At 39.8% G+C, this 16,485-nt stretch overlaps 1 protein-coding gene across 6 annotated transcripts in view; it reads left to right on the top strand.

Moving 5' to 3' along the window:
• The window catches only part of sulf2a (sulfatase 2a), a 48,606-nt gene extending 33,100 nt beyond the window's left edge, over positions 1-15,506 (top strand). For 5 of the 6 annotated variants that reach the window (XM_077602625.1, XM_077602627.1, XM_077602624.1 and 2 more), the window contains 20 exons: positions 3,864-4,125; positions 4,727-4,966; positions 5,045-5,196; positions 6,033-6,202; positions 8,025-8,175; positions 8,420-8,595; positions 8,695-8,823; positions 10,023-10,079; positions 10,181-10,310; positions 10,764-10,971; positions 11,217-11,475; positions 11,567-11,663; positions 11,748-11,842; positions 12,019-12,078; positions 12,158-12,321; positions 12,832-12,974; positions 13,061-13,169; positions 13,263-13,296; positions 13,643-13,696; positions 14,916-15,506. In XM_077602625.1, coding sequence (XP_077458751.1) covers positions 3,924-4,125; positions 4,727-4,966; positions 5,045-5,196; positions 6,033-6,202; positions 8,025-8,175; positions 8,420-8,595; positions 8,695-8,823; positions 10,023-10,079; positions 10,181-10,310; positions 10,764-10,971; positions 11,217-11,475; positions 11,567-11,663; positions 11,748-11,842; positions 12,019-12,078; positions 12,158-12,321; positions 12,832-12,974; positions 13,061-13,169; positions 13,263-13,296; positions 13,643-13,696; positions 14,916-14,946 — 2,661 coding nt within the window. In that variant the 5' untranslated portion in view covers positions 3,864-3,923 and the 3' untranslated portion in view covers positions 14,947-15,506. The remainder of the gene's footprint in view (positions 1-3,863; positions 4,126-4,726; positions 4,967-5,044; positions 5,197-6,032; positions 6,203-8,024; positions 8,176-8,419; positions 8,596-8,694; positions 8,824-10,022; positions 10,080-10,180; positions 10,311-10,763; positions 10,972-11,216; positions 11,476-11,566; positions 11,664-11,747; positions 11,843-12,018; positions 12,079-12,157; positions 12,322-12,831; positions 12,975-13,060; positions 13,170-13,262; positions 13,297-13,642; positions 13,697-14,915) is intronic. The other variant, XM_077602628.1, reaches the window with a different exon arrangement.
• Positions 15,507-16,485: the final 979 nt, after the last annotated feature.

Genomic DNA, 16,485 nt, shown 5'->3' with positions numbered 1-16,485 from the left:
TTAGTGATGCAGTGCCCCTGTCTCCCTAAGCCTCTTACAAGCCAATGACTGAAGAGTGCAACTTTCCTTCCCTGCGCCAACTTACAGGCATCACTTTGCATTAGCATACCCTTACGTGATGCTTGTTGCCCACACATGCTTTTAGAAATGTATTCCTTATGATATCATATTCTGCCATTTCAATCGTATTCCCTTCCCCCTTTACTAAGATTTTAAGGAGTCTTGGCAGAAGTTGTCTTCTGTGTAAAGTGAAATCAAATGTTTTTTTTCAGGTTGAGTGAATCAGCTGTTCGCTAGCCTATTACATAAAAAATGGGTCATTTGAGAATTAGAGGATATTTTGCAACCAACTCTTGAAATTTTTAATAATACACACACACAGTACTCATTTTTCTGAGTAAATGTATTTGTCTCTTATTTGACGACCCTAAAGAAAAAAAATGAATTATTAAATATTATTTAACTGTCATTAATTGGGAAATATTTATTTTATTCTTTTCTTGTTAAGTCTTGTCCCTCTTTAGTATTCATGGAACATGTGTACCATCAAATGCACCTTACCATAAACCTTTTATTGCGTAAAAATAGATGAAAGCAGTGAACCACATAATATGCCAGACTTGACATCAGACAATTTTCCAAAAGAAGAGGTCGAGCAAATTTATGTCTTGATGACAATTTTTCATATTTTCATGAAATGGTTAGCCTGGAGTGAATGCATTACCATACTATATACAACTCCTTTATCCATATAACCATTTAAATTATTCATTTATTTTTACTTAAGGTTTGTTCTCTTGGTCAGCAATAATGGAGAAAGAAAAGCAGCTTGCTTTTACTCTTGAGAAGAAACTAACTTTGTTATGGATTTGTAACCCTGTTAACTGTAAACTTGTTACTTTGATACTGCCAATATTGTGAATATCCAATGAATTATGTAGATAGATTAGCAAATAACCAATGAAGCTTGGCTTTCAGTAGATGGCCATGGCATGAATTATGATTTTGTCACTGAAAGCATTGAAGCTCTGAGTCTTTGGACATTTTGTGGATAGATAGTAAAAAGAGACAAAAGGGAGTATGAGAATCCCAACTGAACAGAGAGTCATTTATGTGTCATTTAGTGCTGATAAAAGCCTGAAAATCCAATTAATCCTTTGGTATCAGGTGGTGGGAGTGGGTCTCACGGGAGTCATGTCAGGAAATATCCTCCACCCCAGAGTGTCAATAGCCCAATACTTTACGTACTCTGCTATTGATAGAACACTGTGTAATGTTGAGCGGAAGGTTTTCATGGGACTACATCGGGCATTCTTCTTGTATGGTTTGTCCACGATGGCGAAGAAGATCTATTAAAGGGAAGCGCTGTACATTCCACACCACAAACGATGAAAAGTAGCAGTGGATCTTTTCAATTTGAGCACAACCGGTCCTTTCTTTGTTGGCCATAGATGCCCCGCAATCTATTTTTGTCAATGGGAATTCACTACTGCTAGTAGAAAGAGCCTGTTAGGAGAGTTTCTTTCTATTGCCCGTCTTTCTTTCTGCCTGGTTCATAGCACATGTTTCTTCCCGTGCCAACAAGTCAAGGGAATAACACACAAAGAACATATAAGAAAGTAATAATGCAGTGTGTAGGCTGGCTCATTGAAATGGTCAAGCTTTTGTCTCCCGAAAGTCATACATGGACACCGTTGACTTGGAATTGCCAAGAGAAAACACATTTAAGTGTAGGGAGAATGCATAACTAGGTCATCCTGGTGCCTAGTAGTCATGCAGTACTGTATTATTATTTGGTAATGACTTTGCTGTAAAGCCTTTTTTACCGGTTGTTGTTTTCGTTGTTGTTGAGCTTGAATTAGCATCTCCCGGGATGTGTACTGTATTCTGAACAACTGCTGTAAATTTAAATCTAACAAGAATTGTGCTGTGTTAAAAGTAAGCTCCTGCAACCCACGGTTCCAGCTTTGCATTGCTTTTTAGCTTTGTGCTTCTGTATGCATGCAGAATGTGGAAATAAAATACAGATTTTTTTAACAGCCTGAGCACAAAATGACCAAAATATTAATAAAATAAAATACATAGGTAGCTCACTCTAAGTAGCTTATTTTACGAATGATGGCTCCATAGCTCCCAGTCACAGGAGATTTATAGTTTCTCAGTCAATGGTGGCCAAAGTGGTAAAGAATTGGTTAATCAAGTAATTTTAGTTTTCAAAATTGCCATGACATGGCCAATACTATCCATTTTTCTTTTCTATTCAAGGACAATTACTCAAAGCAAGGTGAATCAAGACATTGATGGATGAATGGTGTATGGGAGAAAATCAGCTATATTTGAAAGGGAATCAAATGCCATGAATTCCGTTTGACAAATTGTGAGGAAAACAGAATGTTTTGATATTTGACGCCATTTTTAATGCTGTACACACCCCAAACTTTTTGTCCATGTGACATGCCACTTAATGTGGCTGACATGCCTTTCTTTACTCAGCTGCACACTGCCAGGATATATTCCAGTTACGTTGCAGTAAAGGAAGAGTACGATTCCCACCGGACACAAGTGTTGTTATTGTCTGCATCTGCAGACAAGATTTGTTCTGGCCACATCCTTGATGTGGTTACATACACACACTTACCTCTTGCTGACAGTCGAGCGTCTCAGCGGACATACTTTGGCTGCTAGAAAACTGTTTACGATTCTGGTCACTAGCGTGTCTGTCTGCTTTGATAGTGTCATTAGATAAACACATTATTGCAGCATATTAGTTCTGCTTCCCAGCCCAATAATTGGTATCGGGTGTTGCATTCTATCATTATTTTCTTTATTCTATAGGGTTTGTACATGTAACATTAGCAACCATGTTATTAAAGGCCAGTGTTTACTGTCGAGTGTTTAAAAATACCGCATGCAGAGGGATGCTTTTGATAGATAGGTTTCTGTAAAATGCTAGGGTGAATATCGTTGGACATTATCATGATCGTTGTTTGAAAGGTACACTTTATTACTAGTACTTTAGCCTTGAATGTACTGCAATCAATATTGTTGAACTCCAATTAGGGTAGATATGAATGAAATATCACCCACAAACTCAACGCCAAAAATGTGGACTAGAAAGAACAATTTTTCAACATTTCACTACAGGCTAAAAGCTGTGATGAAGAGCGTGCATGTCCTTTACAACAGGCTTTCAGCCTGTAAAAAAAATGTGAGAATTTTCATGCATAACATAACATGTTGACCAATTGTCAAATTCACTCTAACTTCCAACGAATGATAGTTTTCATAATTTATTCAGTATTACTTCTGAACAACCCTGTTAAATACGAAGGAACAGGGCCCATCTATATTCCAGCTTCTGTCAGTATTAAGAAAAAATGGAAAAATAATACATAAATCGCACGTGTAAGTGGCAGGCCAAGCCAAACTATGAAAATGATCTGACATTCCTTTCGGATTCTTCTTCCTTCTCGTAATATTGCTTAGTATTGACCTCTGTCCTCTTTCCCCTCTCATCCCATTTTCCTTTTGAGTGGATCTTTCACCTGTCTTCCCCATCCATTCCTCCCTCACCCTCTCACAGGGTGGCTAAGGCCAAGCTGGCCCCCAGCCCAGGCCCATTAGCCCCCTCCTTACAGCCATGTGTTCATCCCCAGAGATCATTACACCAAGCCAATGACACCGCTCTAATGCATCATTAATGATTGATTAATGAGCTGAGCTCAGCTCAAACGAATGCATTTCTATGGAAGAGCAGCCCGTATGTATAAGGCTTGCATCTGCTCTTCACCCACTTTCTGCGTGTGTGTATGAGTGGGTGTTATGTACTGTATATCATTTTCAATCTGGGCCTGGTCTCACAGGTCGTGGGAGGTAGCGGAGCACACTGTGGCTGAGGTGAAAGCGAAAAAGCGAAAAGCGTGATGGCAGAGCCGAGGCTTTCCGTTCGGCTTCTCCTCTTCCTCCTGCTCCTCGCCCTCTTCGGAGGAGTCCTTCCCGTGGTGCGGGGCTCCGGTTATCTCTCTGGATATCGCACGAGATCTCGACTGCAGCGGGACCGGCAAGTCCGCAACATTCGGCCAAACATCATTCTGGTCCTCACGGACGATCAGGATATCGAGCTGGGTAAGAAGACTATTATTCCGTCGACTGTCGTCATCCATCTGTTTGTGCGCATCTCCCATGAAAAAGATTTTTGGTTCCGGAACGAGAAAGTTGGCCGGCTGCGGCCCCCTGGCACCATAACAAGTGGCTTAGTCAAAGTCATGGGCTCCCTTTGCCATCCACTCCATCGCTGGCACGAATGCGGGCTGCCTACGTACGCCGATCATTGTTAAGATGCCAAACGCTAGCCATCTCCCTACCCACTTAAGTTCTTTAGTTGGGATTGGATTGGAGTGGCTGCATAATAGCCTTGGTGACATCCTTTGTCCTCCACTGATGGCTACTGAGAAAAGTCCTATTCAAAAGCAGGAATTTATGGTCAAGCATCTGTTTCTCCAAACAATTACCATCAGCTTGAAAAGCTTTTACTACACAGGAGTCCGACTGGGTCACACTTTACCCAAAAGATTTATTCCTTCATCTATGCGCACACCTTCCTCAGTCCGCCTTGAGGCGTTGGTATTTTTCGCTTTCTAACCCTTTACTCCCTTTTTGGTTCTTTAGCTTACTAAATTCTTGCTCCGAATGTTATTCCCACTTTGTTTTTCTTCTTTCCCCTCAGGCTCAATGCAGGCCATGAACAAAACTCGGCACATCATGGAGAAAGGTGGAACACATTTCTCCAACGCGTTCTCTACCACGCCGATGTGCTGCCCATCCCGCTCGTCCATCCTGACTGGGAAGTACGTCCACAACCATCACACCTACACCAATAACGAAAACTGCTCCTCACCCTCGTGGCAGGCCCACCACGAACCGCACACCTTCGCCGTACACCTCAACGACTCTGGATACAGGACTGGTGAATGTTGAAAAAGAAAAATGGATTCATTCAGTTTGCTATCTGCTAATATTGTGTTCTTTCTGCTTTAATAATTAGCTTTCTTTGGAAAGTATCTCAACGAGTATAACGGCTCCTATGTGCCCCCGGGCTGGAGGGAGTGGGTGGCCCTAGTGAAGAACTCGCGCTTTTACAACTACACGCTCTGCCGGAATGGAGTACGAGAGAAGCACAGCGGCGACTATTCAAAGGTACCCGTACAATTCTGATTAAACAAATCCACCCAAAAACATTTCTTTATGAAACTACTACATCCAGTCATCAGGTTTGACACAGACATCACATGCATTATGTGCAAATAATCTTGTTTCATGTATTGAAAAACACTGAATACATTTTTTTCTGATGTGTAATTGTGGAGTGAAAACATAACTAAAAGCCTGTATTTTCACAAAGTGGCCATCGTAAGTGAGTAATACCCATGCTGTCACGATTAATTGCCTTTTTTCTGCTCAGCTGCTTGGACATAGAATGGTAAAACTTAGTGTCATTATAGGATGGAAAAATGTTGACGTGCCACATGGGAGCTTAGTGTACTTTCATTGTGTTTTATATTCAAAGCACCTAGCTGGATGAAAATGCTTATGAAAAAGTGGGGATATTGATACAAAAATATTTAAATATATGACCTAATTATGACTTAGTGTGTCTGAGCAGATAAACAGGAAAATACAATCAATATTTCCGTATCAGTATTGTTTTTCCCCGCTGATTTGAGTTGGTTTTATTGATGGTGTGATTGATTTGGAGTCTTTTGTGATCTGGCAACCGTTAGAAAGTAGTTAGAAACTGAAGCTGCTTTTAAGATGCAAATAACGATTGTAAACAACACTGCACTGTCACGAATCATGCTTCACAACTTCTGCGGTCGTAAAGTTGACCTGACATAACTTGCATAAGTCGACGACTGGCTGTACATATATCTCCTCTTGTTTGGTCTGATGTGACGTGTTAGACGGCCAATCGGGTTCAATAACACTAGACAAGTGGACCGGGTGCTGTTGACTCACATGTCCTTGCTTTACAGGATTACCTAACAGACGTCATCACCAATGACAGCATCAACTACTTTCGGATGTCCAGGCGGATGTACCCTAACCGTCCTGTCATGATGGTTTTGAGCCACGTTGCCCCTCACGGCCCAGAGGATTCTGCCCCGCAGTATAGCTCCGCCTTCCCCAACGCTTCGCAGCACATGTGAGAACCAGAATAACCGTTGCGATTCACACCTCATTTTCACTTGGATTTTACTGTGCGCGCATCTATTTCTGCCAAGGTATTGCCTAATTAATCTTGACTGACAAGCACCAAGATCAATTTTCACATTTTTACATCCATAGCTATTTACGTTCTCATTAGTCATCTTCATAATCAAGCAGCATTTCATCTCCACAATAATTTAATCACAAATTCAATGATCACTTATCAACGTTATCACCGTCCGCTCGCAGCACGTTGGCAGACCGGCGTCTTCTGAGCGCAGCCAGCGCTTTGCTCTAATTTCTTTGATGCGCGTATTTTGGACAACCGTGGGGCTGCTGTTAATGAACCCTGCTAATTTGTTCCATTTTTGCCAGCAATCATCAACGGGAGACGTGGATGTTGACAATGTAACGCAGAGCTAATGATGACAGACACCCCTACAGAACACCCGGGTCTTTGTCTTTGCGACACGCAGTGCTTCTGGCTAATAGAGGGGTCCGATATTGGCCTCTCGAGACAAATTCAGGACCAGTAATTAGAGTGCGCATGCTATCCCTTCTCTTCTTCTAACGCCCCATTTTCTTGATGAATCTACTCCCTCCAGCATCATTAACCTGTGCCACACAGGCTTTAGGAAGTGAATATTTGTAAATCTGGTCCCAGTGCCTTCATACAAACTTATAATTGCACTTTCTCCATGCATGGTCATCCCTTGGGTTAAGTTTTTCAGCATGGCTTGCTTGCTTGGCTCTATTTCTCTCTTGTCTCCCACTTGTTCTCGTCTACTATGTTGGGAGAGGGAGAGGCAGTGATTTTCTGTTGTGCTCTCTTGATGAACTTTCTCAGCTTTCTCCAGCTTGTTCACACTACATTACATTCGCTACTGTGAATTAAAGCACAAAGACATTAGTGTTTATTTGCTTTAATCGATCCTATTTAAAAGATTAAATTTATTTGCTTCTTAGATGGCCTTGATTTAGGATTGTTGCTTTCCAAATAATTGAGCGTCTGTGTGATTTGTAGAAGATATTGATCAAACTGTGCTCACTGTGTGCAACACTATTGATTACTACACTGTTTTGCATTTTACATGTTCGGCGGTGCCTCCAGTTTAGCATTGAATTAACATCTTTTCTGCTACTTTGGAAAGAAAAAGGTCAGCAGAAATCGACAAAGGTCATTAGAGAAACCTTGGTGTGCTGCACAGTGGAATTTAAGGTCCAACACTCTCAGTGGAAGCTTTTATTCATAGAGAAGAATTTGAATTGCCAAGCAAGTTTATCTTTTGGTTGGATAGTCACTCACCGTATGGCATTGACAGCGATAGATGTCCAATTTGGTTGAACTGGGAGAGGCTCCCAATTCAGGTGGATGATTGTCTATCACTGTAAATAGCGTAGCCTCAGGTATCAAACTCGTCTTTTTCGTATAACCACATTACCATTCTTAACTCTCACATAAAAGTAAAGAGAAGTTTTCCACTGTACAACAAACCAGAAAACCCTATCTAAAAGAGAAATGGAGTGGGAGTATTGCCTAAGGCACAGTATCACTTTACCGTTAAAGTTGGATTTCAGTGCAGCGGTTCAGAAAGAGTTACCCAACATTATGGCCAGAATTCATGATTTACCATTTCCCTGGATGGTAGAGTTTTCCCCCCCACTTTATTAAATCAAATCCATTGCATCAACTTTTACAGCTCAGAATAAAATTAGGGCAGGAAACTAAAAATGTGATATGCTACTATCTCCAGCAAAATAATGATTGATGATTTTATTTTTTGCCAGTAAAGCATTTTTTTCTGTTGTCTTTTTAGAACTCCAAGCTACAACTACGCTCCTAACCCGGACAAACACTGGATCCTCCGTTACACTGGACCGATGAGGCCTGTGCACATGCAATTCACGAACATGCTACAACGCAGAAGGATGCAGACCCTTTTGTCTGTGGATGACAGTATGGAGAAGGTAGGAGGCCTAGTAAACAACCTTGCCAGGCTTTGGCAAGGAAAACCAAAACAAGAAACGGACACAGTCCATCACAGACACAGAAAAAAAAAAATATAGTACCTTATATCCCAATGTTGCAGGTCCTGAGAGAGCTGTGCTTGTTCTAATCGAGACCTTTTTTTAATGTATTCACTGACACAGTTGAATTGCCAGGCAGTTGCCTTTTATTTGAAAGTATTGAGTGGAATATATCCCTTTATAGATGTACAACATGTTGGTGGAGACAGGTGAAGTGGATAACACCTACATCATCTACACATCCGACCACGGCTACCATATCGGCCAATTTGGTCTGGTAAAAGGCAAATCAATGCCTTATGAGTTTGATATCCGGGTTCCCTTCTACGTCCGAGGGCCCAATGTGGAGCAAGGTGCCATGTAAGTTGGGATATGCTATCAATTTGGTGTAATGACAGTGGATTTAGGGGGCTTTAGAAACCCAATTGAAGTATACATGCTTTTGTTTGGTTGCTGCAGTAACCCCCATCTCGTCCTGAATATTGACTTGGCACCAACTCTGCTGGAAATGGCTGGTGTTGATGTCCCTGCAGAAATGGATGGAAAGTCGATCCTTAAACTGCTGGACACGGACAAACCAGTGAACAGGTGATCATTATGATTTTTCCATCTCTAGATTAAAAGTAATTTGAAGATTGCTACTCACAGTATGTTTTATTGGAGGTCCACAATGCTTTCTTGAGGCTCTATCTGGAATATGGTGATAAACACAGAATAAAATGTAATGCCGGCATGCTAACCCTGAAGGCGAGAGTAAGAATCTAATTAAAAGTAATTCGTTTATTTAATAATGATGTTTATCCCAACCCCTAAGGTTTATAATAGCCTCAGGTTTTAACAAAATAGTACCCAGCAATCCCATTTTATTAGCTCTGATGGTGTACAAAACAGGTTTATTTGTATTTTTTTCTGGAAATTACTAGGCTACTAAATGTTTAACAAGTGTTAAATGTGGAAATACTGTATGTAGTGTAATGTAGTTGAGTGGTTCTCAAATTGTTTACACCAAGTCACACATTTTAAAATACATTTTTTTGCATATTTAGTGACAAAGTATTTAAATACCTATAATGAATATCTTGAGTGTTTTTAAATATATGGTGAAAAATCTAGTTGGGGCCCTTACTAGTCCAATGAATATTTTAGGGGTCACCAAACCGGTCCTTAAGAACCACTGTGGGTCCTGGTTTTTGTTCCAATCGATCCAGTGCAGACAGTTTAACCAACGAGGTTCCTGCTAAAAAGAAGGGGGAAAAAGCAGCACCAAACTATAATTAACTAAGACACCAGATTGGTAAAAAGATGCCATCTTGTTTGGTTGGAATGAAATCCTACACCAACTATGCCCCTTTGTGGAATAGTTTGAGGAACCCTGTTATTTATGAATGAATGTTTGAAAATGAATAATTGACTATAACCCAATGCACGTCTATTCTAGTAGTAGCAGCAGCAGTAGTAGTAGTGGTAGTGAAGACAAAATGTAACTGAACTGCCCTAAATATGTGGAATATATATATATATATATATATATATATATATATATATATATATGTATATATATATATATATGTATGTATATATATATATATATATATATATATATATATATATATATATATATATATATATATATATATATATATATATATATATATAAGATTTGAGTAGTAAATGAATCTTTTGTTTGAGGGAGCCTGTGTATCTACACATTTTAGTAGTTGAAACTACTGTATATGTTTTTACTCTCGGTTTAAGTGCTGATTACACTTGTTCTCCCTTTCCACCAGATTTAATTTAAATCGAAAAGGCAAAACCTGGAGAGATTCCTTCCTTGTGGAGAGAGGGTATGTTTTATTGTGACTTTGGCAACATGTCTGCTGACATCAGGCTCTTCATCCCAATCTTGCCGGTGGTCTAGCCTATGATTAATTCCCTGTTCTTGCAGAAAGCCTCTGCACAAAAGGGCCGATGGGAAGGAAATGGCTCAAGAGGAGAACTTCCTGCCAAAATACCAACGAGTGAGGGAGCTTTGCCAGAAGGCAGAGTACCAGACTTCCTGTCAACAGCCAGGACAGGTATCTTGTGCTTTGTTGCATTTAGAATTCTGTGGGAATCTAGTTGACAAAAGACTAGATGATAGGGGGAATTGTACAGCTGGTTGAAATTGTATGTGGGAATGAATGCTTTGTGTTTGTTTATAGGTGGATATTTTGGGTCATGTAGGACACAATATTAATATCTGGTCAACTATTTGATTAAATATTAAGAGTATATATTTTTTTCAATCACTATTATATTTTTTGTAAATATGTGTTAGGACTGAATACAATAAAAAATAGACAATTTTATAATAAATTAATCACAGTAAAAGTATAAAAACAGAAATACATGTGCGGTGGTCTCCAATAACACTGTCAATTTATTTTTAAAATATCGTAGCCTTTGAATGAGTCTCCTACAAAGGGTTAGCTATTCATTTTGGTTATTATTTTAACATGATTCAACAACATTCATTTTCTTGAATTCAGAAGTGGCAGTGCGTGGAGGACCCGAATGGCAAATTAAGACTATATAAGTGCAAGGGCATGGCAAGTCTCTACGCTCCACGAATGCAAGCTCTGATGGCCAGAGGTGGCCCCCAGCTGTTCTCTTCACCCAGTGCGGACAGCTGCAACTGCGACAACGTGGCCTTTAAAACACCCACCTTGCAGCGAAAGAAACTGCTCACAAAAAAGAGTACGTTTTTCCCAACTCTCTATCATGTGGCTCTTATTGAATCAGAAAGCTTATATAGATGCAATGTCCCTGATTTGCCCACCAGTCTTACTCAAATGAGTATTTTTGTCAACAAAAAGGATGTTTCTCTGATGCCATCGAGTGGTCATACCATGACATAACATATATTTGTGTTCTATAATCTGTCATGCATTTTAAAAGCCTTTTTTTCACAGAGGTCAAATCCATTGTCTGCTCTTTTTCAGAGATCAAATCCAGCAAATCAGCCTCAAGAAAGCGTTGGGCCCGCTCTGTGTCCTTTGAGCTAGATGGAGACATGTACGCGGTGGACCTGGAAGAGTCCTACCATCCCACGGGCTTCCAGAACAACAGCTTGACTTTGAACAGAAGTGGAAGAGTGGCACATGGAGAAGATGCTGAAGAGTCCAGTGGAATGGAAATCACAGCCAGGCCCCACACTGAAAACAAACTGGCTCCACCTGATGCCCTTAAGGTCACATATAGGTATGTATGTATATGTATCGTGCACCTGTGACGAGGTAGGGCTTCATTCACGTGGCTTGATATCTTGGATGTACTCACATACTCTTGACAGATGTTCAATTCTAATGAATGACACGGTAAAATGTGACGGGGGCCTGTATAAATCGCTGCAGGCGTGGAAAGACCACAAAATGCACATTGAGCATGAGGTATGATCATTTTTATTGCATTGTTACATGCAGAAATTGAGACTTTATGTAACTCTGTTTGGTGGGCTATATTTTTCTGGCTAGATTGAAACGTTGCAGACCAAAATAAAGAACTTGCGAGATGTCAAAGGGCACCTGAAACAGGTGCGACCAGAAGAATGTCAGTGTAACACTCCCAGGTAAAAATAAAATAAATCAAAATCGCTTTATTGTATATTGTTTATTGATTTGGGCAATGGAAAATTTTTTAGCCAGAAAAGCATCATTATAAAATGTTGTGGAGTATTCCTTTTGTTGAAACGGCAATGTTTTTAAAGAATGTTTGCTGATCCAATTTTCCAAATTGTCTTTACAGTTCCTTGCTGAAAAATAAAGACAACATTTTGCAGAGCACCAGTCGCATGCATTCATTTAGGTACTGTTCAAATCATTGTATATGATACCTGGGCCCCATGAGTGTTTTTTTTTTTAAGTTGTAATTTTCTTTTATTCAGAATGCCAAAGCAGAAGACTCAGTGGCTACAAAAGGAGCAGAAGCGGAGGAAGAAACTCCGGAAATTCCTGAAAAGGCTCCAGAACAATGACACTTGCAGCATGCCGGGTCTTACTTGCTTCACCCATGACAACCATCACTGGCAGACTGCTCCCTTCTGGACAAGTGAGACATTGCACTATTGCTTTCCACTAACTTTCTCCTCTTTACTGAGTTTTTGGTTTTTCATTCACTGACACTTATTATTTAATGATAACTTTGATTCCACATTTTTTCCTGAACTATTTTTAAATGAAGTGGCCCCAAAGTCCTGTGATCGAGGGTTGGGTGTCAGGGGGGTCCTCACTGTGTGAGTGTACATCTTCTCCCTGGGATTGCGTGGGTTTTTTCTGGGTACTCCGGTTTCCTCCCACGTCCCCAAAACATGCAGCGTAGGCTGGTAGAACACTCTAACTTGCCCCTCGGCCACCATTTCAGGGTGTCCCCCGCCTAGTGTCTAGCTGGGATAGGCTCTAGCACCCCGTTGTGAGGATATGTGGTATGGAAAATGAAGAATGGAAAAAAACATGATCGCATAAACTTCTGATTTGTTCGGAAAGTTGGCCTATGTTTATCTGATGAAAACAATAGTAGTGATTTCCGTTTTCCACCTGTCTAACGCCCTCCGTCCCTCAGTGGGGCCATTTTGTGCCTGCACGAGTGCCAACAACAATACCTACTGGTGCCTGAGGACCATCAATGACACGCACAACTTCCTGTTTTGTGAGTTTGCCACGGGTTTTCTGGAGTATTTTGACCTCAACACGGACCCTTACCAGGTATTCCATTCAATCAGAATTTCCATATTTATTGTTAGAAATAATGTCGACTTGAGCTAAAGTATACATTTGGATTATTCCTGCAGCTGATGAATGCTGTCAGCAGCCTCGACCGCAACGCTTTGAATTCAATGCATCAGCAGCTCATGGAATTACGAGGTTGCAAGGGACATAAGCAGTGCAACCCTGAAAAGGGTGAGCAGACCAGGGCCTCAAGGCAAACGTGATTGATTGTAGTGTCTCCAGTCATGTCAGTGGGAGATTAATGTGACTTCTATTTCTTTTCAGGAGGCAAAGAACGAAACTACTTTAGTGAATACAGGTATTTTCCCCCCTATACTTTCCCCTGATTACTTTTACAAACGCCGCAGATGGAATTCAGTTTTACAATAAGAACCTGGGGAGGTTTTGGCTTCCCCAGTGTCTTTGCTTGTTTTCCTGCTCAAATGACTTTGCTGAAGTTCCAACCATTTTGACCGTGGAACAAAGCATTCAAAGAAACTTGAGGTTTAGGCTCTCTTTCATCTTGTAATCAAGTGTAATTTCTAATCTCTGCTTTTTTTGTGTGTCTCTGTGTGCATGCGTGCGTGCGTGCGTGTGTGTTTATACCTGTGTGTTTGTCCACATGCATTTGCTCCGCACATATTATCGTGCTGTGCATGCTTCAGGCCAGTTTATCGTCGAAAGAGGCCAAAAGTGAAGAAACCGTCCTCCAAATCGCTGTGAGTTTGTCATAAGCCATCTGTTCTCTTGTCGCACGCCAAGCTCCAATGGCAAACCATCTGAAGGTTTATTTGATAGCCTACATGTGTCCTGAATTTTCCATTTACGAGTACGTAATAGTATGCTCTCGTCTTCACTCCTAAGAAAATTCTACAAATACACTAGTTTAACAATCTAACTAGTCACATATTTTTTTCTACCACTACTTTCAACTCTTGTATATTTCTGTACACTAAATACTACACAAGTTGACAACAACAGTTGTTATTATTTCTAATTTGGCAATTTATATTTTAAGGCCATATTTGATATGATTATGAATTAGATCAAATGTCGCACTTGGCACGAAACTATACTGCAGTGGGGTTCAATAAACTCATAACTTTAGAAATTGTTAGTAATCAATCGCTTCACTTGTAGTACTTATTGCAAGCAGATGTCAACTGGTACATAGTTGTCATACTACTGGTTCCCACAAATATTATACAGTGTGTACTTTTATGACAGTTTAGTTTATTCTTTGACAAAGCTTGTAAGTCAAAACACTTGTTTATTTACAGTAATAAGTAAATTATGAAATAATTTAAATAGTATAAATACAATATTGTATCTACACTCACCTGAATCACTGTAATTGAGGCTAAACTAATAACTATCTTGTGTTTTTTTTTAAACTTAATAAATTAAAATCTAATGTACATAGTCTCGTGCTGGGTGGATGGCAATGCAAATTCAAGGTTCATTCTGATTGGTCAAACCAATTAAGGCCAAAAGCTTTCAGCAAAGCATAATACACCTACGTTAGTATTGATTTACCATGTCTGTGCTAATGCATTTTGGACATGCTATTATCACTACATTTTTTTTTTCCTCTCCTTAATATCTTTTGCAGCCCCATAAGGAAAATTCAGTGCACTCGAGGGACGTCAGATAAATTTTCCAATAGCTCCGCACAAACTCCGCCCTCCATCCACACTTTTGAATTGGGTCATATGAGCAAATACATCCTCTCCTGACTGTCTTTACCTTCTTTGGAAACATTTAAAGCTGCTCTTTTGTCATCCATTTAAATCTCATGCTGCGTATTTACCCCCCGTGTCTAGGAATGATCATTTTGTTAATTTCCACATCTTCTTAGCAGGGACAGACCACAACTGGAGACCTGCTGTGGACTGAATAGAACAAGTCACTTATTGATTTGCTTTGTTTTCTTGACAGGGGGCAGATTTGGGACGGCTGGGTCGGTTAACTTCCAACCGCAACTTGCCGTCCTGCTACACTTTGATGGCATAATTGGTTTGGATATTGATTCATGACACCCAGGCAGGCGGCATGAAGAAACTGAGTAGAGGCTCATAAACTCTGTAATTATCAGTTGTTCTTCATCACACATTTTATTCTCACGTCCAAGTCCGTCTATGTGAACTGGATGCTGCGATTCCAACATTGTGTATGCACCCGCCACTCATTCACTGCTTGTAGAAATAAATATTAGCTTTAATCAACTATCATCTGTATGACACTGGACAGGAGTGGACCGAGATGTTGACTCTGCTGCTACCCATTCAAGTTATTCATGTTTAGAACCTAAACTGTAGCAATAGGATCCACGGTCGTGAAACTTTCTGTCTTTTCCCTTACGAACGCTTCTGTATACTGATGAACGCTTTGTATGAACGCTTTCAATCCACTGAAGACAAACTGGCTTTTGGTCACGAGTTGTTCAACTTTTCTTCATCAAGGAATGTTCTCCATGAACCTTTTAAAACAAGTGATGCGTGAGAGGTGTCAACATGGCACTATCGGGGGGGGGGGGGGATTTTGTCCTTATATCGGGTCCATCCACACAGCCAAATAGCTGATCATTGGCCGAATATGTCTTACTATTGCCAATTATTTTCTCCTTTTTACAACAATAGCACACAGTAGATGTTTCAATCTAGCTTGCTATATACATGGTGCTAAAGGATAACCATGCAGAAGTAAACTTAAACTTGCTGTACAGTACTACAAGTTTGTATTTGAATGTATGTTGTGCAATTGATATAAATGTTTACAATATTTTTATAAAACTGAAGAGGTGGACCTCATTGTGTGAGCTGAAACAAATGGACTACTGTCAAAGGGAATGTAGATTGTCCTTTGCTATTTTACATGAGAAAAGCACTTAAAAGGATTCACTGTGAAGACTTATAATCTATAACATTTATGTGCCAGAAAAATAACACAACGAATTTATGTACATGTTCATGTGAATTGAAGAAGTCTACCTTTTTTTAAAGAAAAAAATTGTATTAGTTTTGTTCAATTTTGTTTTCTTAGCAGGCCGTAGACATGAATGCCGACAGTAATTGTGAATAAAGTGTTGTTTGCCCAAAACTTGATGCCAGAACTATGTGTCCACCAGGGGTCACTGCATCTTCATATTGCAAAGCTTGACTAACCTGGGGAAGAATTGATCAAACTAGTCAGAAAAACAAGGAATACGTTTTTATTTATTTATTTTAAGTTTGTTATGTATATGACCATTGCAGAAACAAGATACACAATAGCGACCTGCTATATCTCACTGTTGCCAAAGTGCTCCTATTCGTGGCAAATTTATCAATTTAGAAAAAAATATATATATGCATACAAAAGCCTGAGGTATTGAACTGATACTGGGAGAAAATAGATTTATAAAACTGTAGAAAATAAAATTTAAAAAATGATTAATGACTGAAATTTTGAGTATTTAAGCAGCCACAGAGATAAACATCCAATATCATGTTAAGTATTTATTATGTAT

This window comes from Stigmatopora argus, chromosome 6 (assembly GCF_051989625.1).
Source record: "Stigmatopora argus isolate UIUO_Sarg chromosome 6, RoL_Sarg_1.0, whole genome shotgun sequence".
In the NCBI taxonomy this organism is placed as follows: Eukaryota; Metazoa; Chordata; class Actinopteri; order Syngnathiformes; family Syngnathidae; genus Stigmatopora; species Stigmatopora argus.
Note: the sequence above shows the minus strand (reverse complement) of the source record. Positions and strands in the feature narration are given on the sequence as shown.